Raw genomic sequence first — 26,210 nt, 5'->3', positions numbered from 1 at the left:
AATTTCCCCTATTGTCACCCCAAAACAATCCCCCCATTCAGGTGCTGCCAGGTGTCCAGAAAAGTTTTGGCAACAGCTCTTGGGAAAGGTCAGAGCTGTTGTTTGGTTTGTTTCAAGGTAAGTTTACACCTTTTTTTTTTTTTTTAATTTTTAAAAAGATAAAGGAAGAAAGGAAAAGAATTGTTCCTATTTCCCTGTTAAAAACAGCTTTTTCCAGCAGCAATTCCAAACCACGACTCGTGGAGATAATTAAACCTAATTAAAGGTGATTATTCCCCATTAATGAGCTGCAATAAAAGCATCGAGAGGCAGAGGAAAAAGAGATTTTACTGCAAGAACTTTATTGCACCACGTTCAAGTGCTGAGCCAGGAGTTGTGCCTGTGGGACATAGGGGGGCACAGTGACAGCCCCACACTGTGACAATCTGCATTTCTTCACTGTTCCCCCCTCAAATTAAGGCTGGAGATGATAATTAGTACATTATAATCAAGAGGGGAATTAGGGGAGGAGGGGGAAGAATGCAAAGTTATACAGAGAGCCTTTAAAATCTGTTTTATTGTTCTTCAGGAGGAGTTGGGGTTGGGGTTTTCCATCCAGCTCAGCACCTTCCCCTCCAATCTGACTTCATTTGTCAAATTGGTTTTAAAGCAGGATTCCTGTTGCTAAAAAAAAAAAAAAAATCTATTTTTTTTATTTGCAGAAAGGTGGAAATTCAGGCTGGAAGTGCAGGAGGGGAAGGTAAAGGCCAGAACTGGGTGATTTCAGCACCATTTCCCTCCCACCTGGGCTCGGGCCATTCCTCAGGGCAGCATCCACACCACGAACACTCCCAGCCCTCCTCGATCCATGGAAAGACTCAGGAATATTCCACAGGGAGGAGGGAATTCAGCACAACCACAGCACCGGGGGCTGGGGAACCTCACCTGAGGGGCTTGACAAGTACTGACATTTTCTGCTTAAATTTCTAAAAGCTCTCCCAAGGATTGGAATTGCAAAAGTCCATTCCCTGTGCTCTGGAAAGGTTCGTGCAGGAGTCTGGAAGAGGGAGAAATCCTGGGAAGGGAGGATGGGTACGAGGCCACACCTACTGCAGGTACAGAACAACAGCAAAATATCCCAAGGGAACAGAGCCCTAAACCTGAACAGAGCCCTAAACCTGGATCCAAACCCTTCCAAGGCTGGATATTATGGAAAAACATCCAGGAGAAGGTGCACAAGGTCACCCCTAAGGCAGGGCACTACAAAAATGTGTTTGGTAGAAGCAGCCTGGCTAAAATTGCTCCTAAAATCCCTTAATTGGTTCCCTGGCAGCCCCACAAAAAGATCTCCAAAAAATCCGAGTTGTTAGGGTTTGCTGATGAAGGGTGCCAGGATTTTGGGGTGCAATTAGGGATTCCCCCTCCCAAAGACCCCAATAAAAAAGAAGAAGGCAATCAGTGGTTCAGTTGAGAAAATCCCCCCTCGTCTTTCCCTCACACCTGGCCCCAAATCCCGATTTCCTGCACTCAGCAAGGCAGGGAATGTGGATAGCAGCAGGAAAAAAAAAAAAAAAAAAAAGCCTTTTCCATCTTTTTGACAGAGAAATTAATTTTAAGTCCTTGTCTGAATCGCCCCTCGCTCACCCAGGACACTTTGGAACATCAGTCTTGTGCCAGGATGGATTTTCTGTCTAGCAACAGAAAGAGAGTAATTAACATTTCAGCCAAATTCTTTGGAAAAAAAAAAAAAAAAATCAAGACTGACACACACAGAGAATCTCACACACCAGAGGGTTTAGGCAGTGAGGTTTCTGTTGAAGCCCCCCAGGAGTCAGAATTCCATGGGAAACACCCAGCACAGACATCACCCAATCCCCTGGGATGTGCCCAAAAAGGGGCTTAAGGCTGTTCCCAGCCAGCCACAAAGGCTCCTCCTCTGTCTCTGCCAGGTTAAAAACAAAAAAACCTCCTTTTCCAAGAGTTTAAAGAGGAATTCACGGCTCAGGCCCTGACTGGGGGGTGCTTTCCTCAAGAAAATACTCCCTGCACAAGCCAATGCTCTGCTGCTTTTCCTCAGACATAAAGTTGACTTTATTTCTTTTCTTAAAAAGTTAAAAATACAGAAGGGTCAGAAACTGCTTTTCTCCTCGCAGATTGCAGCGTAAGGAGAAAACAATCCTTCACTGAAATGTTTCTCTTAATTGGGTTTTATTATTATTATTATTATATTTTTTTAATTTTGGGGTGTTTTTTTTTTTTCCTCTCAATCATCATCACCCATTTTTTATTATTATTTTTTAGGACACAGGTTGAGGAGCACTGACTCCACCATTAATTTGATGACGTTTTGTTTTGATTCCAGATTCACATTTCCAGGTGCCAAGAGTCCAGAGAAGAGCCCCCTGCTCACTTCTGCCTTCCTTTTGAGATCTTTTTGTTTGTTTATTTATTGAACACAGCAGTGACCGTTGGCATCTTTGAAGCGTAATCGCATCTTAGGCCGGTATTTCTCCAGATAAAGCAGCTGTTTGGAATTGAAAGCTCCCCTCCTTTTCCTAAAAAAACACAAGGAAGGAGGATATCAATGGAAAAAGCACCATTTCGCTCACTTCAGGCAGATTATTTGTTGTTTTAATGAGGGTTTTTAGCTCGAAAAAGCAGAATTTTGGCTCTAATTCGTGGCTTGGGAGGGGGGGGATAAACCAGCACAATATTCCAGGGGAATATCCTGATCTAATTCCAGCTTTTTTTTGTTTTTAAAGGGAGATTTTATTCCCATGCCTTGCAGTAGTTAAGGAACAACATCAAGGTCACCCTCCCCAGGTGCTGCTTATCAGCTAAAAGAGACAAAAGAGATAAGGGGGGAAAAAAAAAAAAGGAATTTCCAAAAAGGCAGGAAAATCTGTTGCCAGCAATCCAAGGAAAACTGGAGACCCTGGGAAGCCAGGAAAAGCTGGAATTGCTTCGTGGCAAAGCTCCCTCCACATAAATCTCACCTGCTGAGCTTCATTTCCAGAGATGTTGTCACTGAATTCATCCTGCCCCAGGTTTTTCTCCCCGAGATGGGAATGTGCCCCCAAAATTCCCCTGGGAGTGCTGAGCTCCTCTGTTTGTTGGCTCGACCCACCCCCAGAATTTAATTTGTGTTTTATTAATTAAAAATAATTTTTACAGTCTCATTTTTGACATTTTTACCTCACAAAAATCAAATTTTTTGAGCCTTTTCTTCACATTTAAATCCAGAATTTAAGGAGAGAGATCACCCAATAATCTTCATTAATTAGCAATTTTTACTGCTCCAGCCTAGAACTTTTCACCCCACAAAATTCAAAATATTTGAGGCTTTACTATACATTTAAACCCAGATTTTAAAGAGAGATCACCTGCTAATCCCATTAATTAGAATTAACTTTTACAGCCCCATTCTCAGCACTTTTACCTCACAAAAATCAAAATTTTTGAGCCGTTTCTTCACATTTAAACCCAGAATTTAAGAAGAGAGATCACTCATTAATCCTCATTAATTAGCAGCAATTTTTACAGTCCCATTTTTGACATTTTTACCTCACAAAAATCAAATTTTTTGAGCCTTTTCTTCACATTTAAACCCAGAATTTAAGGAGAGAGATCACCCAATAATCTTCATTAATTAGCAATTTTTACTGCTCCAGCCTAGAACTTTTCACCCCACAAAATTCAAAATATTTGAGGCTTTACTATACATTTAAACCCAGATTTTAAAGAGAGATCACCTGCTAATCCTCATTAATTAGAATTAACTTTTACAGCCCCATTCTCAGCACTTTTACCTCACAAAAATCAAAATTTTTGAGCCGTTTCTTCACATTTAAACCCAGAATTTAAGAAGAGAGATCACTCATTAATCCTCATTAATTAGCAGCAATTTTTATAGTCCCATTTTTGAAATTTTTACCTCACAAAAATCAAAATTTTTGAGTCTTTTCTTCACATTTAAACCCAGAATTTAAGGAGAGAGATCACCCAATAATCTTTATTAATTAGCAATTTTTACTGCTCCAGCCTAGACCTTTTTACCTTACAAAAATCCAAATATTTGAGCTTTTCCTTCACATTTAAACCCAGATTTTAAAGACAGGGTGAGAAATCACCTCTTAATCCTCATTAATTAAAACCAATTTTTACAGCCCCAACCTAGACCTTTTTACCTCACAAAGATCCAAATATTTGAGCTTTTTCTTAACATACAACTCCAGATTTTGAAGAGAGATCACCTGTTAATCCTCATTAATTAGCAGCAATTTTTGTAGTCCCATCCTAGATATTTTTACCTCAAAAATCAAAATTTTTGAGGTTTTTCTTCACATTTAATCCCAGATTTTAAAGAGAGATCACCTGTTAATCCTCATTAATTAGAATTAATTTTTACAGCCCCATTCTCAGCACTTTTACCTCACAAAAATCAAAATTTTTGAGGCTTTTCTTCACATTTAAACCCAGATTTTAAAGAGAGATCACCTGTTAATCCTCATTAATTAGAATTAATTTTTACAGCCCCATCCTTGACACTTTTACCTCACACAAATCAAAATTTTTGAGGCTTTTCTTCACATTTAAACCCAGATTTTAAGGAAAGAGATGACCCATTAATCCTCATTAATTAGAATTAACTTTTACAGCCCCATCCTTGACACTTTTACCTCACACAAATCAAAAATTTTGAGGCTTTTCTTCACATTTAAACCAAGATTTTAAAGAGAGAGATCACCTGCTAATCCTCATTAATTAGAATTAACTTTTACAGCCCCATCCTTGACACTTTTACCTCACCAAAATCGAAATTTTTGAGGTTTTTCTTCACATTTAAACCCAGATTTTAAAGAGAGATCACCTGTTAATCCTCATGAATTAGAATTAATTTTTACAGCCCCATTCTCAGCACTTTTACCTCACACAAATCAAATTTTTTGAGGCTTTTCTTCACATTTAAACCAAGATTTTAAAGAGAGAGATCACCTGCTAATCCTCATCAATTAGAATTAACTTTTTACAGCCCCATTCTCAGCACTTTTACCTCATAAAAATCAAAATACTTAAGGTTTTTCTTCACATTTAAATCCAGCTTTTAAACAGAAAGAGAAAAATTACCTGAGAATCCTCCCCTCTGAAGAGAGGGAAAGGCACAAGGCTCAGATTTATGGCAAAGCCATGCCATTATTTCAGGCTAAAACTCCTAAAAAACCCCAAATCTCTTCCTTAACAGGCCTGTCAAAACCACCGGAATGAAAAATTCCCGGGGAAAAGAAGCAAAAAATGGGAATTTTCACTTACTGCCTTATAAACTGAACTGCATCCTCATACTTCATTCCACATTCAATGAGAGCAAGTGCAACCAGAACAGGAGCCCTGCAGGAAAAAAATCAATATTTAAGGAAGATCCACAGAAACAATAAATTGAACCCTTCAAAATTCATCCAATTCCTCTCCCAACAAGCAGCTGAAGGGTTTTTTTTCTTGGAGGATTACCCACAAGAAGGGGTGAAGGGGTTTGCCTGATGTAAAATGACTTTTTGGAAGGGAGTTCTGCTTCCAAAGGAAATAAAAATCAATAGCAGCTCTTTAGTGGTTGGGGTGTGAGATAATAATTTTGGATTTTTATGCTTTTTTATCTCACTTGAACCTGATTTTCTGCTTTTTAACATCTTCTTGAATGCCTTTTACAGCGTGGATCGAGCTGTACAGAGGCAGAGCTATGAACACACGGCTTCATATATATTCACATATTTATTTTTTAAAGTACATTCTGTAAAGAAACAGGAATAAAGAGAATTTTCTGCTTTGGGATCTTCATTTTGGAAGTCAGTTAAGTGGAAAAAAAAAAGTGGTTTTAACAAGCAAGAATCCCAGAATACACTGATTTTCTCCTGAATTGATGTTCACCCCACAGGGCAACAGGCACCTCTAAGGGTGGAGTAAAAAAGGATTAAAGAGGTGCCAGGAATTGGACAATTCATGGGGGTAAAAAAACAAAATTCAGGAGGAATGACTCCCACTATCACCCTGCACCTGCATAAATACAATTATTCACTCGCCAAGTGTGAATTTGAAACTCTAAGGGCATTTGACTGAAATACAATAGACTAAAGGAGAATGGGAGAGACTAGGGGAAAAAGGGGAAAAAGGGGAAAAAGGGGAAAAAGGGGAAAAAGGGGAAAAAGGGGAAAAAGGGGAAAAAGGGGAAAAAGGGGAAAAAGGGGAAAAAGGGGAAAAAGGGGAAAAAGGGGAAAAAGGGGAAAAAGGGGAAAAAGGGGAAAAAGGGGAAAAAGGGGAAAAAGGGGAAAAAGGGGAAAAAGGGGAAAAAGGGGAAAAAGGGGAAAAAGGGGAAAAAGGGAAAAAAAGGGAAAAAAGGGAAAAAAGGGAAAAAAGGAAAAAAAGGAAAAAAAGGAAAAAAAGGAAAAAAAGGAAAAAAAGGAAAAAAAGGAAAAAAAGGAAAAAAAGGAAAAAAAGGAAAAAAAGGAAAAAAAGGAAAAAAAGGAAAAAAAGGAAAAAAAGGAAAAAAAGGAAAAAAAGGAAAAAAAGGAAAAAAAGGAAAAAAAGGAAAAAAAGGAAAAAAAGGAAAAAAAGGAAAAAAAGGAAAAAAAGGAAAAAAAGGAAAAAAAGGAAAAAAAGGAAAAAAAGGAAAAAAAGGAAAAAAGGAAAAAAAGGAAAAAAGGAAAAAAAGGAAAAAAAGGAAAAGGAAAAAAAGGAAAAAAAAGGAAAAAAAAGGAAAAAAGGGAAAATGGAACTAAAATGGAACTAAAATGGAACTAAAATGGAACTAAAATGGAACTAAAATGGAACTAAAATGGAACTAAAATGGAACTAAAATGGAACTAAAATGGAACTAAAATGGAACTAAAATGGAACTAAAATGGAACTAAAATCGAACTAAAATCGAACTAAAATCGAACTAAAATGGAACTAAAATCGAACTAAAATCAAACTAAAATCGAACTAAAATCAAACTAAAATCAAACTAAAATCGAACTAAAATCGAACTAAAATCGAACTAAAATCACTGTCTCTTTTCTAGGCCTGAACTCAATTCCCCACTGCAGGCAAACAATTTTCTGGATTAACCCAGGATTTCTGTGCAGCTCCTGCTTTTCCCTGTGCCTGAGAGCAGCAGGGAAAGGGCCCCTTGGAAGGAGCAGATGGATTTGGGGTGTGGAGGTGACACAAGAGAGGAGAAACCTCGGGAAAAACCACTCGAGCCACACGTGGCCAGGTCCTGAAGATGTTCCTTGGATAAAACCAGAGCCCAAATGGGAAAACAAATGTTAATGGCTCCTGTGCCATGAAATATTGGCCATTTCTCCCTCTGGCTCCTCATCTCCTCCTCCCTTCTCTTGCAGAGGTGGGAATTTAAGAACTTGATGCACTCCCCACTCTTTAATCTTTGTTTTCCACTCCTTCAAGATGTTAATTAATCCCACGGCCACTGGAACAGCACCAACACTTCAATTCCGTTTATCCCCCAGGATAAATACAATAAATCCAGGGATTCCATTTGGGAATTGCAGCTTTTTTTTTTTTTATAATCTTGAAAGGTTCTTCCTCAAAGCTGGAGTGGTGAGGAAGGAACACCAGGCTGACTTCTCCAAACTGAAGGGAAGCCACTTGAGAGGAAGAAAAGTAATTAAATTAGTGCTCCTAAATGGCTTTTTTTTTTTCAATTTCCACAAGATAGTTTATCAGTGGAAAAGAGAAGGAAATAAAACAAAAACCTATAAAAAATGTATTCTACTTGTGTGAAGTAGCACAGAAGTGTTTATTGTTTTAGCACAAATACTTTTAAATTAATGAATTCCTAACACTTTTAAATTAATGATTTTATAATGTTTTTAAATTACTGAATTCATGATTGACAGAAGTGTTCTGAGCCATCTCTCCAAGGTTTTTGATCAGAGTTCTGAAATCACGGAGTATTTTTAAGCTGCACTAAGTCCCTGCTGCTTTAATGACACAAATTTGAGGTTGTTGGCTTAAATTATTTGGGAGCAAACAGAGAAATTGGGGTTTGTTCAACACCTAGCTGCAAAAGAAATGACATCTTAATCCCATTTAGAGCCAAGAGAACAGAGCACTGACCTTCCCAAGCCTGCCACACAGTGAACAGCCACACAGCATCCAGGCTCCTCCCGAAATTTGGTTTTCAAAAGGTTCAGCCAGTCCTCCACGATCTGACTTGGGGGTGGTGCTCCATCATCAAACGGCCAATCCTGAGGGGGGGGAAAAAATTCCATGAAATCCACAACCTCCAGCAGTGGGAGAAGAATCCTGGATTTAGTGGGGGGGAAAAAAAAAAAAAACAAAGCATAATAAACACAGTTCTGGGGGTGTTTTTCTGGTGGCACAGGAGTTTGTAGGTCGATATTATAATGCAACATTAAATGTTTAACAACCATTGAACTGCACTCTGCAATAAACCCCACACGAAGTCCTCTGCAATGAAGGATTTTTTTAGAAAAATAGCTGCCCTTGAAATCCCATTTTATTAAAAAAAGATGTGAAAATCAATAGGTGTTTTCAAATAAACACGGGAGAGAGGAGAACTCTGCTGAGTTCCTTCTGAAATCCTATTTGTGCTTCAGGCTCCGTGGAGGAGAAGCTGCTCCTAAAAATTCCCAGTTCCAATGGTGCAGCTCCTCCAGCTGCTGGGAATCAGGGAGTTACCAATCACCTGGATGGTTTTAATTTGAAAAAAAACCCACATTCACAGAAAGGTGTTTAAATAATGGCTAAAAGCCACATTTTTGCAGCCAGCAGTAAATCTAGACCACATTTAATATCAAATAATCAAAAATGCCATGGAAGCAGCTTCCCATTTTCCTGAGGACACACAGCTCTCCTGGAATTTGTGCTCCACATCTTTCCTTGCAGGCCCAAGCACAACATCCCACAGTTTATAATCCTCTTGGAGAAAGGATGTAAAGGGGGGGAAAAAACCCAGTATTTTGTAGTTATTTAGCACTTTTCTTTAGATGATTGTGATGTATTTTACCACAAAAACTCCTGGATTATTCCACAAGCTCTGGAAATGGAAGGAAATTGCTTTGAAAGGAGCCCTCTCCCCTCATCAGGCACAAACAACCCTTTCCTGGAGCACTTTAAGAACAGGTTCTGATTTAATAATATTCTCTGAAACCCGAAAACCACTGGAGTTTTCATTCTGAGATGCACTTCAACACTTCCTGAAGAACAAACACAGCTCAGAAATGTGCTGCAAAGTGGGAATGAGTCTGAGAGCTAAAAAACCCCCAAAAATACTGAAATAACTTTATATGGGATGAATTCTCCAAGCCTGAAGAGTGCAGAGAACTCCTTTGTTAAAGTACTTGGAAAATTAAAAATATCTGGGACAACACAGCAAAGTAAAAGGCCACAGGAATAAGATCAGCAAGTAAAACTTGTTCTTTCTAATAAAAGGCTTTTATGGGATTTTCCACTCAACCCCACAGTGCTGCCTGGATTATTTTAGGGCTGTGGCACCCCCTGTCCCAGGAAGAGAGGTACAGACTGCAGGATGCTGCTTTTGAAACGGGATTTCTGTGTATAAATTAAATTAAATCTTTTCCTTCATATCCACACAACTCCTGGGCTGGCCTGAGTCAACCTCAGCTGATCCCAGAGCATCCCAGAGCTGCTAAAACACAGCCCAGAATGAGGAACAAGAATAATTCTGGCACCAGGGAAGGAACTGCAGCAGAGTTTTGCAGGAATTTTTTCCTTATTCCGAGTTCTGCCACCCCTGGATTCCTGCTGGACAGGGCAGAAAAGCCATTTCTGAGCTGCATAATGAAAACAGTGATTAATAACCAGGATTGTACAAAGGGAAAACACAGCTCTCCCTGCAGCAGTGGGAAGGGGGGAGAGGCAGGAAAGGAAAGGGATTTATCCTCTTTTTCCCTTTTTCTGGAACAGCCCACCAGCTCCAGGTCTGCCCTGGCTCCAGGTGGTGAAGAAGCGACAGAACTTTGAGGTGACAAAGAACCTTTTCTTCAAAAATACTGGAATTAGAAGCTCCCAGAGCTGGCCTGAATCTGTGCAGGATGAGCCCACAGCTTCCACTTCCAGCCTGGAATCGCATGGCAAGGAATTCCCACCTCCAACGGGACACTTCCACCTGCCTGTGGCATCCTGGTGGCAGCTCTTGGGGGGGGGCACAGAGGGTCAAGAAAATCCGATCCAATAAATCAAGGAGTGAAAGAAGGAGGACAAGGAAACATCCCTTCGATCCTGAAGATGAACAAAGCCACCACAACCCCTCTGGTTGCCAAAAAAATCCTCCCAGGAATAAAAATCCCTGCCGGTCCCATTTGTGTTCTGAGCCTTGCCACACGAACCCAGCCCACAGGAACTAAATCCATGCCCAGCTCCTGGATGCCAGCCCTGCTGACAAACACGTGCAGGCAACAGTATTCCTGCTGTACCCAGGGAACAGCTCATTCCCTACTTTCTCACTCTGCCATCTGGAAAAAAGCTCCGGAGCCGCCACGTTCTACCCATGATCCACTCCCAGCTTTGCCAAAACACTCTCATTTTCGGGGGTTTCACCGAGTTTTTGACCTCAGCAGGGTAAAAAAAAAAGACATTAAATGGTGCTAAAAGAGGCACTGATCACCCCCAGGCTGCGGTTTTAATCTTTAATGTTCTTTTTTACAGGCAAATATTAGCTTTAAATAGCAAGGTGTTTTCTCAGCCGGGGGTAACTCGATCCCATTTCTGAGCAGTGACAGGGCTCTGCCTGGGAAAAAAGAAAAAGCAGGAATTCATGGGGAAGAGTAGCTGGATTGATCTCCCTCCTGGAGCAGTGTGCTGAGGCTTTTTAGGCTGAGGGAAATGTCTTCAGACAGGAGATTCTGCTCAAAGTGAGAGGCTCCACAGCAGGGCAGAGCTGCAGGAAACCCCATTTCCAGTTTTTTTAGCAAAGCTTCCTCAAAGAGCAGCTTTCGGTTCAAAATTGAGGTTTTAAAGCTTCCTGAGAACCAAAACCTTGAATTATTTTAGAAACACAGGCTCCAGAGCACTGCCCAACTCCTGCAGCTGCCCCACAGCCTGGAAAAGGTGGGAATTCCATGCCAGCTCAGGAAGAATCTCCCCTCTGGCACAGGAATTCTCTCCCAAGCCCCAGCTTAACTTAGGGCTCAGAGGGATTCTGCAGCACAATTTAATCCTTCCAGCCTCTGGCAGCCTGAGGAGTGTCCCAGGGAGAGGTTTCACAGCAGTGTGTCCAAAAACACCTCCGTGTCCAAGTCCCAGACAGCAATTCCAGAGGAAGGAGGAAAAACGCAATTCCAGAGGGCAGCCCTGCAAGGAGCGACTTTTCCAACAACACTGAGGCCCACGTGGCTGCCTGGAACTGGAATAAAAGCATTGCAGGGCTGGAAGCCAAGAAACCTGACTGACCTGGACCTGGAGTTTTCACTGATATGCCAGGATACAATTTTTTTTCTCCTCCTGGAAAACTGCAGGAGTTTTCCTCCGGCTGAGCCACGGAAAGCAAGAGGCAATGGAGAGCTGCAGGAAGGTTGAGGTGCAATTTCTGCCCTCACAACACCCGAGTGTTACTCACTGCAGCAAAATAAACTGATTATATCAGGCACACTCTAATAATTCCCAAGTATTGCCTGGAAAAACACTGCCTGCAAGCTCAGGGTGAGCACACACCTCTTAAAAAAACCTCCCCTGGAACAGTCAGACACCATTGCACAATGGCAGCTGTGATTAAGCAGGGAAGGAATTCCACCTGCTGAACTGGGAAGTGCCAGTCAGAGGTCAGGAGGACAGGGTTTGATGGGATTTTGGGAAGGAATTCTTCCCTGGGAAGATGGGGATGGGTTGAGATGGAACTCCCGGAGAAGCTGTGGCTGCTCCATCCCTGGAAGTGTCCAAGGTTGGGTTGGAGCAATCTGGGATAGTGGGAGGTGTCCCTGCCCGTGGCATGGATGAGCTTTAAGATCCCTTCAGACCCAAAACATTCCAGGATTCCATGACTCTGTCCTGCTGCAGCCATTCCACAGAAATCTGTATTAATGTGTCACCTACAGGCTCAGAAGTGGAGCTTTCTGTAACAGCAAGGAACGGGAATTTTATCCACATCCTGAGAAAACCAACAGCAAAGCCAAAAAATGCCGTGGCCACAGACAAGGACTGAACCAGGCTTCAACCACAGGGCTGAACACCATATTTTACCAAAATAATCACTAAAAAAGCAAACAAAATATCTCAACAAATCCAAAAATACACAAAGGTCCAGTGAGTTTCCCAAAGCCACCTTTACCTGGTGCTACTTTACTTTCCTTTTGGCCAAGCTGGAGCAGCCCCAAGCTCTTGCCCAAAGCATGAAGAGATTCCCACAAGTTCTAGACATGAAAATTCACATTTTTAGCCAGTTTTAAAGGCAACTCACTAGAACTTGGATTCCTTCTTTCTCGATTGGAGCTTGATCATAAGTGGCATCACAAACTCGCACCAAGGTTGTCACCCCGTACTTCTTCAGCTCCTTGAAGGGAAAGGAAAACATGTGAGCACTGATGAATGATAAATCTCATTTTACCAGCCATAAACCTCAACATTTTCCACAGTTTCAGGGCACCGAGGTGACTGCCCAAGGAAGGAGCAAGGGATAAAGTTTGTGAGGACGAGTTACAAGAGAGAGGACAAAAGAGAAACATCTCTGAGGGGAAAAAAAATTATACAATTATAAGAGCAAAGTTAAAATAGCTGCTTAAATCCTCCAAGCAGCTTCTTCTCCTCCTCTTTAAATAGAAGCCTGGGACTGTTTGCTTCAGCCAGTGTTGACATTTGGAGGCAGGGAGGAACAGAACACACACCCCACCATAGTCCAGCTTCCTGGTAATGCACTATAAGTAGCACTCTGTGCCAGATAAAGAATCAGAGGATCAAACAAAAGCTGCTCCAGTTCACTCTGAAGGTTCATAAAGCAAGCAGGAATTCCCTCTGGTGTCTGAGCTGAATCCTTATTGCACCTCACAATTAACAGGAGTATCTACTGGAGAGAGACTCCTGAAAAGGGAAGAAAATTCTCAATAATGGGGGTGAAATAAAAACAAAACGTGGCTATGAGGGAAATGGAGCAGTGATATCTGAGCAGACCCACGTGAAGGGACACTCAGGCAGCAGCTGGAGATGACAGGATCCCTCTGGAATGACAAAAACCTGCACACAGCAGATAAAAGCCCTCTTGAGAGAAGCCAGAAGGGCACAGAGATGTGAAATCCACTGTGCTGCTGCTCCTCTGCTGAGCCCAGCTGCCACTCGCACAGAAAATTGCATTTTGCTGTATTTAAGATGTCACTGTGTCAGTCACAGCGTGACCCACAGCATTGGCTCCTCTGGCAGGGTGACCCAGCAGAGGCCACTTTTCATGGATCAGCTCTGGCACCTGAAATCCCTGACAGTTCTGGGATGGACAGAGGAGCTGGATAACTCATCCTGTAAATTTAAACTTCTGTTTGAGTCTTGCATTTAATCCTCTGAGGGAAGAGAAAGCTCAGTTCCAACTCCTACCTGCTTCTTGAAAAGCAGCAGCTGAGCAAGGGGTTGGTTTATTAAAAACAGTGCATTGTTCAATGAAAAAGAACATCTGGAGCCACAGAATATTCAAAAACCAGGACAAGAACAGCAGAATCATGGAATGGTTTGGGTGGGAAGGGAACTTAAAGCCCATCCAGCTCCAGGGGACAGGGACACCTTCCCCTATCCCAGGTTGCTCCAAGCCCCATCCAGCCTAGCCTTGGACACTTCCAAGGATGGGGCAGCCACAGCTTCTCTGGGAATTCCATCCCAACCCCTCACCACCCTCACAGGGAGGAATTTCCTGTATATTTAACCTAAATTTTCCCTTTTCCAGTTTGAACCCATTACTCTTGTCCAAGGAGTAAATCCTTGATGGTAAGGGGGGTGTGTTTGTATCCCAAAATTGAAGCTCTTTCAAGCCAAGAAATGCAAGAATTCAGAAAAAAATCATCAGTGGCTCAGAAAAAAATCATCAGTGGCTTCTCTCCTCTTACTGTGAGGAGAATGTGAATAATGAAGACAAAAACCCCTTAAATTTTACCCTTTAATTTCAGGTAACAGGCAAAGCACTGAGCAGCAGAGGTGAGGAAGGACTGGTCAGCACCTGAGCAGGAATTCTGAGGAATTTGGGAATTGTTTTTTGGCCTCCTTACCTCGATGAACTTGCTGAGGGTTGCATTGGTTGGGTTGTGAGTGATCAGGAAACGCAGATTCTCGTATGTAATTTCCACGGGGGCTGGACGGTTCATAATGGCAAAGAAAATGTGTGAGGGGCCAAAAAAAAAAAAAAAAAGAAAAGAAAAGAAAAAAAAAAGAAAAATAAAAAGGGGGAGGGGAAAAAAAAAATCAATGACCTTGGAAACGTTTCACAGCAGAAAACATCAAAAAGACCACTAATATGCTTGGGATTGATCAGAGCTTGCTTTGACGGGTTTGTTCCTCAGGGATTTTGCTCCTAGAAAAGCAGGTTTGCTTCAGAATCCTCAATTCCTGGCGGGTGGTATCCTTCAGACTCCCGAAATTCCGACTACATGCAAGACTAGGCAGCCTGTTCTACATTTAGGCACTGGTGAGGCGAAGGAAGTAAGGGCAGGTTTTGTCTCCACTTCGTTTTCCTGGCGCTGAGTTCTGCCAGAGTCAGTGACAGGAATCTGCTTCCAATGGGCAGGAGATATCCCATAAATTTGAGCGTGTCCCGCTGTGTTCCCGGAGTCTTCAAGGCAAAGGGAATTCTGGCACACACGTGGGGAGCCCCCTCAGCTCACTTGGCAGCCAGGGTGCTGTGCTGGGCCTGGCAGAAGTCTGCCCTGACGCTCAGAATCGCCATAAATGTGCCAAGTATCCTCCAACAGAACACCTGGAATCAGGGAAAAACAGCGGGAAAAGCGTTGGTGGTTTCTGTTTCCATCATTGACCCGCCCAGAGAAACTCAAAATTAAGGCCAACACTGAAAAAAACCCCAAATAAATAGAAGTTCTGAGAGTCCTAATCCCAAATATTGTGAATATTCTCTTGGGATTTGTTGTAATTCCTGCTCCTGGAGCCACCAAGAACATGGAATTCTCGCTGTGCCCCCAACCAGGTGTCCTGGAATAACAGAGAACAGCATAAAGCCAAGCACACACTTGGAAATGTCATGGGCACAGCCCCACCTGCTTGGCTGGAGTCCAAATATATAAAAAATAGCACTGCTGTGGCTCTATTTTCTGAACAAAACCAGCAGCAGGAGCAGAAGTAAGAGCAGAATAAAAAAAAAAATAATAAGAGTATAATCAATTTTTCATGTCTTTGAGCTCTTGCTAGCAGATAAATTTCACCCAACTCGAAGTATCCCCCAGAAATCTATCAAAGTGATGGCCAAATGGTCATTTAGCTGCAATAACTTTTAGTTATTCTCAATTATTTCAGTTATAACCATAATAACTTTTAGTTATTCTCAGCCTTATCTCTATTTACAGACCTGGGCTTTAAAGGCAGCCAGTTTGAAGACCCAAAATTCAAAATACAAATGTTTCAGCAGTGAAGGATGGAACAAACCATGAAATTTAGGGAGATGAAAATGGACTTATCCCCAACTACCTCAAATCAGGAGCGAAATATTAAATTATCAACGTGGCTCTTCAGTGCTTTCAAAAATAATGAAGCCAAGGAGTCGCTGCTGACACTTCCTTTTTTTGAGGGGAAAAAAGGTCGAAATCAGATGGATCAAATCCCACCCCGCAGCCAGAAGTCACAGACTTCTGCAACTGGAGTGGAAAGGTCACGGTGGCACAGTGGAGTGAGGATAATTAGGGAAAAACACACCCCCACGGAGTTCCCATCCCAAACTTGTGCAGTGCTCAGTGTTTAATGAGATCCTCACTTTCAAACAGGCAAATTAAGCGCTACGAAATTACCTTTTCCACTGCCATCAAGTCAAAAATCACCCAAAGAACAGCAATTATTCCCTTAAAGTACAGCTTTCAGTGCCAAAATTGGTATTAATTAGCTTGCCAGAGGCAAGAGAAAAGCTGTGTTCAATCACCTCCCCCGACCTTAACGCAGCTCCTGCTCTGAGTGCCTGAAATACAAATTTCCTCCATGAATCCTGGGATGTTTTATCCACAGGATGGAGCCTCAGTCCAGATGGGAGAGTGCCCTCTAAACACATCAGACTCAAGTCCTTACATTTATCAATTCACCCTCTCATAGATCATAGAAAACTTAGAGGTGAAAGCCCAATTAGAACTTAATTAAGAAGAATAAAAATGTTTTTTATAAATAATTTAATGGCAAAATGAGGAGAAAGGAGAAACTCCATTCCTAGATTTCCTTTTCCAAGATTTGGGTTGGAAGAGCCTCATCCAGAGCTATTTTTGCCCTGGAAGTGGTATCAAATCAGGGTCATTTTGGATACACTTGAAATCAAAGAGGGAATTTCACCCCAATTATTTTAAAAGGTGGTTGTACAAACAATTTACCAGGTCATGAAGAAGTGGAATATCTCATTTCCACGTGTCCTAAGCATAGCAAGGAGTCACCAACTCCTTGGTGACCTTGGCCAAGTCTTTTGGAGTGGCTCAGCTCCTCTGAAAAACGGGAATGACACCGGCTCCCCTTCCCAAAGGGATATTCCTGAAGCATTTAATTAGCTCCTAGCTCAGGAGTGATTAAAAATGTAAAGCACTGTATTTAAGCCTGAAAAAGTTATTCCCAGCAGGATAAGGAGCTGATGTAGCACACAAGTCAAATTTTAAAAGTTTGGGTTACTGACAAATATCAAGTTTAAAAAGAAAAATCAGGCTTCTAATTAAGAAAATGAAAACTTATTGTCTACAACTTCCAATTTCCCCAAGTAAATACTTTTTAAAAATCTCCCTCCCCGTGTTACCAAATAAATTCACACTTCAAAACCCCGAGAGAACTGATGGCAATAAACTGTAACCAGGTCTGTGGACAGCAGCAAACAAGGAATCGTTTTTCAGCCAATTAACCTTCCGATTTTATAGGCAGAAAGTGAGCTAGGACATGGAGAACAACCAAAAAATGACAGCATGTTTGACGTGGCTGGCCTGGAAAAGGGAGCAGAACATCCGAGGAGGAAGCAGAGGAGGAAGAGGAGGAGGAAAAGCAGAGACCCAGCAGGACAAACAGCCGGGAATAAACATCCCTGGGGCTGAAAGGATGTGCCTGGGAGGCAGCTCCTGGTGGTGTTATCAGGGAATGGTTATCAATCAGCATGGAGAGGTTATCGATCTGTGCAGGTGGGAGGGATTTAGGGAAGCTGCAGCTGAACACACACAGAGATGCCACCAGGATTGGGCTCCCCTCACCCACGGCCAGGGAGAGCCTGATCCAAGGCAAATTTGAGAGAATTTCCTTTAAAATCCCATGAATGGGCAAAAATAAGCTGAAAACCTATGGGAAGGGCAGTCATTAAACAACATAAATCAACCAAGGTCACAACTGATCAGGAGAGATCAGGGAAATGAATTCCTGGCTCGACAGGAGGCACTCTGGAGATGGCTGGAAGTGAAAAGCCAACACACCCACGACCTCCATCTCCAGGGGCTGCTGTGGCATTGATTCCTAAATTAGAGATTCCAGCAGAGCCAGTGGCCCTGGATTGAGCCAACACCAGTCCAGGGTAAATGAAAAACAAGGAATGACACCGTGAGGAATTCCCAGTTCCACTGGCTCCTCCAAAACTGAGCTGCCCAGAGAGAGAGAGAGAGAAACAGCTCGGAACAGCTGCAGCTTCCAGGGATTGCAAAACACGGATCCCCCTGGAAAGGTCACTGGGATCCCCTTTCCAAATGCCCCAGGGCACAGGATGCACAGCACTCCCTGCTAATTTGTTACTCGGAATTAAAAGGATACTTGGGTGTTTGGAAGGCCTCGAGCCATCCCAAATCATTTTGTTCCTCTAAGGGAGAATCCACGTTCAGCGTTAAATTTGTGAGCTGCTGGATTTTCCTCTTCCATAACATCTCTGGCATTTCCACACGTGAAATCAGCACCACCAGTGGATCCCATCAAATTTGCCATCCTGCCATCAGGCCAGGCTTTTTTCTGTCACTCTGCCCACGCCAGGTTTCACTTCCCCTTCCTGAAAATTCCCCACTGAGTGACCCCCACTGGATCCCTCCACTGCCAAAATCTTTCATCTGGAGCATTTCCCAAGTGAAAGAAGTCAGAGACCTCCAAAACGAGCCTTAAAACTTACAACACAAATCAGCAAGAACCTAAAAAAGATCTTTTCTAAAATAACCTCTCCTAGCACACGGAGGAAAACCCTGGAACGAAATGGTTTTGGATGAACTCCTTGGAAACCCTCTCTGAAGGAAGCTTGCTCAGACTGACACGTGCCCGGAGAGGGGTGAGGTCAAAAAAATTTCACTGTTCCACCCTGTCCACCCCCGCGGGCGGCTGGAGCTCCTTCCCAGCTCCCTCCCAGTTCCCTCCCAGTCCCTCCCAGTTCGCTGACAAGCTCTGGGAGTGACTCACTCGTTTCCTTTCGCACCAAAGCTGTGTAAAAGCCGAAGCAGATACGGATCTGCCCGAGCAGGAACACAAAAACCTCCGGATGGATGAAAGAAGCCTCCTCGGCTCGAAAGTGACACGTCAGGAAATGGTGACAATTGTCACCTGCTCAGGGGGAGGACAGGCCTGCGGCAAAGCTCAGGAAGTTGAGCTGCCATCCCTAAACAGGAATGGATGCAGAAATCACCCTGGAAGCACCGGGAAGCAACTGGACACTGCCATAATTCTTCCAGGAAGGTGCTTTATGCTCTTCCCTCTCTTAAAGTGCTGTTCTGACGCTGTTTTTTTTTTAAAAAACACCTTCCCCACCCATCGCTTAAGCTTTTAGAGGATGTATTTGAATGTTATTTGCATTCCATGCCCAAAAAGTTGAAAGTTGCTGAAAGTGTTTGAAGTCGAAGTTGCTAAAAGTGTTTGAAGTCAAAAGCAAAAGGCCCTGCTGAGAAAAAAAAATAAATAAATAAAAATGAAGCTACAATCTTGTTTAAGCCACAGAATTATATTCAAGTAAAATCAAAAATTACTTTCAGAAATTTGTTTGCGACATCAATAACTCCTTGTTAAAAATCAGAATGCTGAGTTGTCTAAGCTGGGCTTTGATAACAAGGCCCTGCCTGATCAGCAGCTCCCCCCAAACAACTCAGACTAAATATTCTCACACTTCCAGCTGAAATATCAAACCCAACACCAAAACCCCATTAACAAGTCAAGCAAGACTTAAAAGCAACTTCAAAAATCACACAGAAAACACAGAAGCTGCAGAGTTGAGTCACTTGCACCTCGCTCATCTCGCTAATTTGAGTTTGCCATCCACCTCTGCTGGGAAAGTGGAGCTGGCTCCTCTGAGGAGTTAAAGCCAGGCTGACAACTGAGCCTGGGGCTGACTGATAAATGTCACTGGCCCGCCACAAAGTCCCGATTGTTCCCAGCCACAGCCCATTCTCCGGGGCACAGCTCGGTTTTCAGTGCAGAGAGCAAAGAACTGAACTTTTTAGCACAGCACAGAGAGAAACAAGGGGCAACAAAAAGCTGCAAGTAACAGTGACCTGAATGGAGCCAACCTGGAGAGGTCTTAGAGCTGGGAAAGGAGATTTCAGACTCATTTAGCCCTTCACAATCAGCAAAACGAGCCAGGGGATGATAGCAAAGCCTCTCTAAAGGGGTTTTATACTCTTGTATAAGAGCCTGAAGAGCTGCCAGGCTGCTCCAGCTCTCAGCTCACCTGCCCCAAAAAGAGCAACCTCCAAGCCAGCAGGGCTGATTTCCAATGTTTACACTGAGCTGCTCCAAATCTCCAGCTGCCAAACTGATCCAGAGGCACCGACAGCACCGAGCTGCTCTCTGCCAGCGCAGGAACATCCCTGACAACGCGATTTGCCCTCCCAAAACACGGCCAAAATACACAACACCAAACACAAATCCCAGGATGGCTCAGGTGGGCAGGGACACCTTCCACCATCCCAGGTTGTTCCAACCCAACCTTGGACACTTCCAGGGATGGGACAGCCACAGCTTCTCTGGGAATTCCACCCCAGTCCCTCCCCACCCTCAGAGGGAGGAATTCTTTCCCTGATCTCTAAACCCACTCTGTGTCAGCGTGAAGCCGTTCCCCCTTGTCCTGGCACTCCACGCTCTTGTAGGAAGTTCCCTGCTTGCCCTACACCTTTTCCAGCTGTGGATCACCCTCCTGGAGCGTGCTTTTCCATGAATCACCCGGCTCTCCCTCCCAGACCGCTCCACAGGTAACAGACCCGGAATTCCAGAGCGGGTCAAAGTCCAGGCAGGAGTCAGGGAAGCACCCTCAGCTCTGCCCTGATGCACGGAAAGCTTGGAGCACTGCAGGGTGCAAGGGAAGGACGGATCTCTGCAGGGAATTCAGCCTGGAATCATTCACTGAAGTTTATGAGGTGTAGCTAAAGAAAAAAAAAAAATCACAACTAGACCCTGAGTAAGATCCACATTCCTGGCTGTGCATCCACACTCCTACCTTAACTCCAGCTGAGTTTGAGCTGATTAAATCCAAGTATTTCTACATGTTGAGTCATAAGGAGACAGAGTTTTCTGGCTGCTGCTACTGGTGGGTTTCTCTTCTTTTTTTTTTTTTAATTTTTTTTTTCCCTCTCCTTTAAATCCTAACTGCAGTTCTGAGTCAGACCCTGCCTGGTTCGTTAGGGGAGTTTTGAGGCGAGTTTCCATTTATACAGGAGTCTTTCAAAGCCAAATTTCTGCCTTCCTCCTCCTCCTCGCCCCGAAACCAGCGAGCACAGACTGCCCCGGGAGAAAATGCAGATCGTGACTAATCACACCCAGGAACCATCATGCGACTGAGGGGAGGCCACTTCCAGCACTTCCTCACCTGTCCTCCAAAGCCCCAAATCCCAAAGCTCAGCTCCTTCTCACCCACAGCACGCCCCGAGCTGACATTCCCAATTAATCCGTCCCTCCCTGACTCAGACCTTCCCGCAGGTCACTCGCAGCACCCTGGGCCACGCCAGGACTTTCCTGAGGCATTGCTTGTCCTAGAATTCATCGGCTCCCCCCTCTTCCAGCCCCAAATCCCACAGGGCAGCCCTTTATCCAGACAAACCGGCCCCGGCGTTCGCAGCCCTGCCCCCACTCCCAACCCCAGGAAAACCACCACATCCTGGACACCCTTCCTTTCCAGCTCCATCTGCCCCCCTCCAGCCTGAGAAATGTCACCCTCCCCAGCCTTTCCCCCTCTATTTTCCAGCCCTAAACACAGAAAAAACCCTTCACTCTTTACAGACCGCCTCGAAGCTTCCCTTTCCCCTCCAAAAAAATCCTCAGCTTTTCTCCAACTTGTCCCCCATCCACACAGGAATAAGTAACACCCCTCCCCTCAAACACCCCGCTCCAAACGCCCCCCAAACCGGGTAGAACCCCCCCCCCCAAAACCAGGTACAACCCCTCCTGCAGCCTCCTTGTCCTCCCACTGTTTCAATCCTACAGGAAACGCCCTCCCTTCCTCAACATCCCCCCAAAACCGGCTGCAAGGGGGGGCTTGGACTCCCTCCCTTGGGGTTCACTCCTCGCAGCCCCTCCCCCAGGTGAGGGAGGACCCCCCAAACCAGCCCTGCAGGTAGAAGGGACCCCCCCCAATGCTTCAGGTCAGGGCCACTGTCCCCAACCAGCCCCAGGGGGACCCCCAGTGCAGCCCCCCCCCAAGCAGAGGAGGGACCCCAAAGGTGAGCAGCGACCCCCAAACCTCCTCCTCACACGCAGGGAGCTCTCAAAGCCCCAAAGGATCCCCCAAACAAACCCCACAGGCCGGGAATTTCCTCCAGAACAGGAAGGACTCCACGAACCAGCCCCTCAGCCCAGACAGAGCCTCGCAGACCCCCAAATTCCCCCCCAAAAACCAGCCCTTCAGCCCCGAGGGAGCCTCCTGGACCGCCAAGCCCACCCCAAATCAACGCCTCAGCCTTCTACAACCCCAAGACCCTCCAAAACAGCCCCTCAGAGCACAAAAGCCCCTCCAAACCACCCACAAGGGCCTAAGGAGACTCCCCAGACCAGAGAGCCCCCACCAGAGCAGGGAATCCCCTCCAAACACGCCAAGCAACACCCGGGATTCCCCCCCTTCCCCGGCTCCCGGGGCGGCGGCTCCAGCCTCCGCACGTCCCCTCCGTTGCCCCGAAGCCCCCCGGTTGCCCCCTCACCCTGGGCATTGAGCGGGCCGGGGGCCGGGCGGGGTCGGGCGGGGTCGCGGGCGGGCGGCGGGGCCCGTGACGGGGCTGGGGCTGCGCTGGGCCCGGTCCGGCCGGAGACACCGAGAGCCCGCGCGCCGCCACACGGCTCCTCGCGCACAGGCCGCGCCCCCCCCTCCCGCCCGCGGCCCCGTGGTACGGCCCGCCCCTCACACCCACGGCCGGCAGAGTGGTACGGTCCGCCCACACGCGCCCCCGCCCCGGGGCAGCGCGGTGGGCGCGTCCATTCGAGGCGCCGCGGGGGGGGAGGTGGGGGGGCCTGGCTGGGGAAAGGAGGGTTGCGTGAGCATGTCGCAGCAGCTTCCAGTGTCTGGAGGGGCCTCTAGGGAAGCCGGAGAGGGATCCTTCGTCAGGAACTGTAGTGGTAGCACGAGGAGCAATATAGGTTAGGTATTAGGAGGAAATTCCTCCCTGTGAGCGTGGCGAGGCACTGGCGCAGGTTGTGGAATGCCTCGACCCTGGAATTGTTCGAAGCCAGGTTAGATAATACCTTGAGCAACCTGCTCTAGTGGGAGGTGCCCCTTCTCCATGCAGCGGAGAACGGCTCCTTCCATCCCGCTGCTCTTATAACAACCCCCCCTATACCGTATGGTACAGCCCTCTTTCTACCCCCCTTGGGCATTGGTACGGCCCGAGGGCGGCTCGCCCTGAGCGGGCACCGACCGTCCCCAGTCACCTTTGGTGCGCCCCGGCCCCCCCCCGGGGCACTTGGACCGGCCCTCAGGCCGCACGTGCATGCGGAGCCTTCCACGCCAGCATCCCACCCTGCCAGCGCAGTGGTACAGCCCGCTCCCCCCCCTCAGGCGGCCAGTGGTTCGGTCCTCCGGGGGGTTCCCACGGGTTCCCCTTCCCTGAGCCCGCGGCGGGACCGGGATCGGGATCGGGATTTGGGGAGCGGGATTGGGATCGGGATTTGGGGAGCGGGACCAGGGTGAAGAACACAGTGGGAAACACTGGTGCGTCCCGCCCTGGCCCCCTCTGGAAGCCCCGTGTCCCCCGGGAGCGCCAGCACACGGTGGAACGGCAGTTAATGAAGGAGCTGTCCCCGCTCCCGGCTGAAGCACGGCATTCCGGGACTGAGAGTGATGCCATGAAGATTTTTTGCCTTTTCTTTTATACCCCTGTTATACCTTTTTACAACTTCTGTATTCCCAGTGCTTTTTGCCTCCGTTCTTGGACTTGTTTGTCAAGCTGAGAGACTCAACATTTTAGAAGCTTCGTAGCCAGGGATCAGTGTGCCCCAGAGCCCAAGGTGCTCTCCAGAACACATTCTGTAAACTCAGATAGAACCATCCAGGGGAAGGCTCCTTGGGGAGGGGGGCTCACTCGAGCCTCTCCTTGGGGAATCTTTGATAGATCTGCTAATTAGTAACACCTATAATGATATACCCGATCTTTGGGGACACACTCGGTGGGTGCATCTCGATGCATATGACCTGGACGTGTGCACCTAAGGGTCCTTAAAATAAATACCAAAGTAAAATCCCTTTTCCCCTTCTAACCGTGTCTGACTCTTGATTTTAACACCAGGAAAAGGCATCAAGAGCGTGGTGGGAGCAGGATCCTGGAGGGCAGGAAACCCCACGCAGGGCACAGCAGCGTGGCCTCAGGAGTGCTTGGGAAACACCCGCTTCCCGATCCCACCTGGAAAAAGGGGTCTGTTCCCGTCACAATCCCGCTGAGAAGGACCCGCTCAGAGCCGCCAGTCCCAGCTGGGGCTATCAAGTGCCACGTGTGCCCAAACATGGGGTGACATCTTCTCACAGCTCAGGGAGAGGTGGATAAATAAGAATCCCTTCTTTCCTGCACAGGCTGGAGGAGATGTGGAATCTCCCCAGTTATAAAAGCTGTTGTCTTCCCCTTTCCCGTGCTCTGACTGTCGAATTATTAATAGAAGGCCGTGTTTTATGCTAATTTAAGCAGCTGCGGTGCCTGGAATGTGTCTGTGCTAGTGAAGTGCTGCCTCTACACACCACAGTAACAAACCCCTGCACAAAAGGGGTTTTGCATTTATAGAATCACGGAATATCTCAAGTTGGAAGGGACCAGTAGGGGCCACCAAGTCCAGCTCCTTGCCCAAACCCATCAGCAAAAAAACTTGAATCATCCATGAAGGGGCAAAATTGAGGGCGGATCCACAGAGAGGAAAAAACGAACCAGCAAACCTTTGTCCCTCAAAATACACAGAGAAGCTGCTCAGTGCCACTTTGCTGGGCTTAATGGCTCTGCAAAGCCATAACTGGAGTCACATAAGCTCTGATAATCAGAGGCCTTAAGGCTCTTTTCTTTCCTTTTTCAGCACTGTGTGACATCACCTGCACACATCTCCTCTCCAAAGCCCTGTCCTCCAGCACAGAGCCAAGACAGAGACACCAAGGGCTCATCCCCAGAGTGGGCTCTGCTCCACAGGAACACAGGGGCAGGCAGAGGAAGCCTCAGCTCCCACAAGGACACTGCCAAAGCCCTGCTGGTCTCTGAAGGCCAGGGGGGACACGCTGAGCCCTCACTACCGCAGCCTCTCCCTCAGGGTGACAGTGGCAGGAGGGACACGCTGAGCCCTCACAGCAGCACTACCCCTGTACCTCAGGGCAGCGCTGTGAGCCGGGCAGCCCAAAGTCTCGGTCCCCATTCCCATTCCCATTCCCATTCCCGGTCCCGGTCCCGGTCCCGGTCCCGGTCCCGGTCCCGGTCCCGGTCCCGGTCCCGGTCCCGGCTCCCCCTCAGCCCCTTCCCGCGCCTCAGCGCCGCCGCCTGGCGGGAAAGCCGAGCGCGCATGCGCAGTGAGTCCACCGAGGCACTTTTTTCCCATCGGCCCCCGGGACCGATGTGGCGCGGGCACGAGAAGCGGAGTCGCCGGTTCGAATCCTGCAGTCGGCGCTTCCCGTTCGGTCGCCGGTTCGAATCCTGCAGCCGGCGCTTCCCGTTCGAATCGCCGGTTCGAATCCCGCCCGCGCTCCCAAGGCCATCGTCGGTTCTCTTCCAGCTTTGATTTTATGATTCTCTTTAAGCCGCATTGGTGAGGCCGCACCTCCAGTGCCGCGTTCAGTTCTGGGCCCCTCAAAGGCTTGTGAAAGGTGAAAGGACGTGTCTTGTGAGGAGCGGCTGGGGAAGCTGGGTTTACTTTCAAGAAATGGAGGCTCAAGGGGGACCTCATCGCTCTCCACATGCACCTGACAGGAGCTTGTGGTGAGGTGGGGCCGGTCTCTTCTACTCTCTACTCTTCTACTGTGAGAAGAGTGAGCTGACCGAGAGGAAATGGCCTCAAGCTGAGACAGGGGAGACTCAAAGTAGATATTAAAATTCATTTGCGGTCAGACATTGGAAGGGGATGCTTGCAGAAGTGGTGGAGTCACCGTGTTTAGAGGCGCTGCGTGATGCGGTTTAGGCACTACAGTGGCAGCGCTGACGGAGAGGATGAGTTGGTCTCTTCTGATGCCTTTTCCTGGTCTTAAAATCAAGAGTCATGCACGGTTAGGAGGGGAAAAGGGATTTTACTTTGGTATTTATTTTAAGGACCCTTAGGTGCACACGTCCAGGTCATATGCATCGAGATGCACCCACCGAGTGTGTCCCCAAAGATCGGGTATATCATTATAGGTTTTTCTAATTAGCAGATCTATCAAAGATTCCCCAAGGAGAGGCTCGAGTGAGCCCCCCTCCCCAAGGAGCCTTCCCCTGGATGGTTCTATCTGAGTTTACAGAATGTGTTCTGGAGAGCACCTTGGGCTCTGGGGCACACTGATCCCTGGCTACGAAGCTTCTAAAATGTTGAGTCTCTCAGCTTGACAAACAAGTCCAAGAACGGAGGCAAAAAGCACTGGGAATACAGAAGTTGTAAAAAGGTACAAAAGAAAAGGCAAAAAAAATCTTCACGGCATCGCTTATTCCCCGATTCCACGGCTCCCCTCCCGCCGCCGGCTC

At 46.4% G+C, this 26,210-nt stretch overlaps 1 protein-coding gene across 1 annotated transcript; it reads right to left on the bottom strand.

Annotated features, from left to right (window-relative positions):
• Window positions 1-538: 538 nt before the first annotated feature.
• PTP4A2 (protein tyrosine phosphatase 4A2) lies at window positions 539-22,428 on the bottom strand. Its single transcript, XM_082296680.1, has 6 exons — window positions 22,242-22,428; window positions 14,193-14,896; window positions 12,410-12,502; window positions 8,089-8,219; window positions 5,290-5,364; window positions 539-2,534 (listed from the first exon to the last, which is right to left on the bottom strand). Exons 2-6 carry the CDS (start codon window positions 14,286-14,288, stop codon window positions 2,426-2,428), a joined length of 504 nt encoding a protein of 167 aa, XP_082152806.1. The 5' UTR covers window positions 14,289-14,896; window positions 22,242-22,428; the 3' UTR covers window positions 539-2,425.
• Between the last annotated feature and the right edge of the window lie 3,782 nt (window positions 22,429-26,210).

This window comes from Coloeus monedula, assembly GCF_965178545.1.
Source record: "Coloeus monedula genome assembly, chromosome: 24".
NCBI lineage: Eukaryota > Metazoa > Chordata > Aves > Passeriformes > Corvidae > Coloeus > Coloeus monedula.
This window is presented reverse-complemented; position numbering and strand designations above follow the sequence as displayed.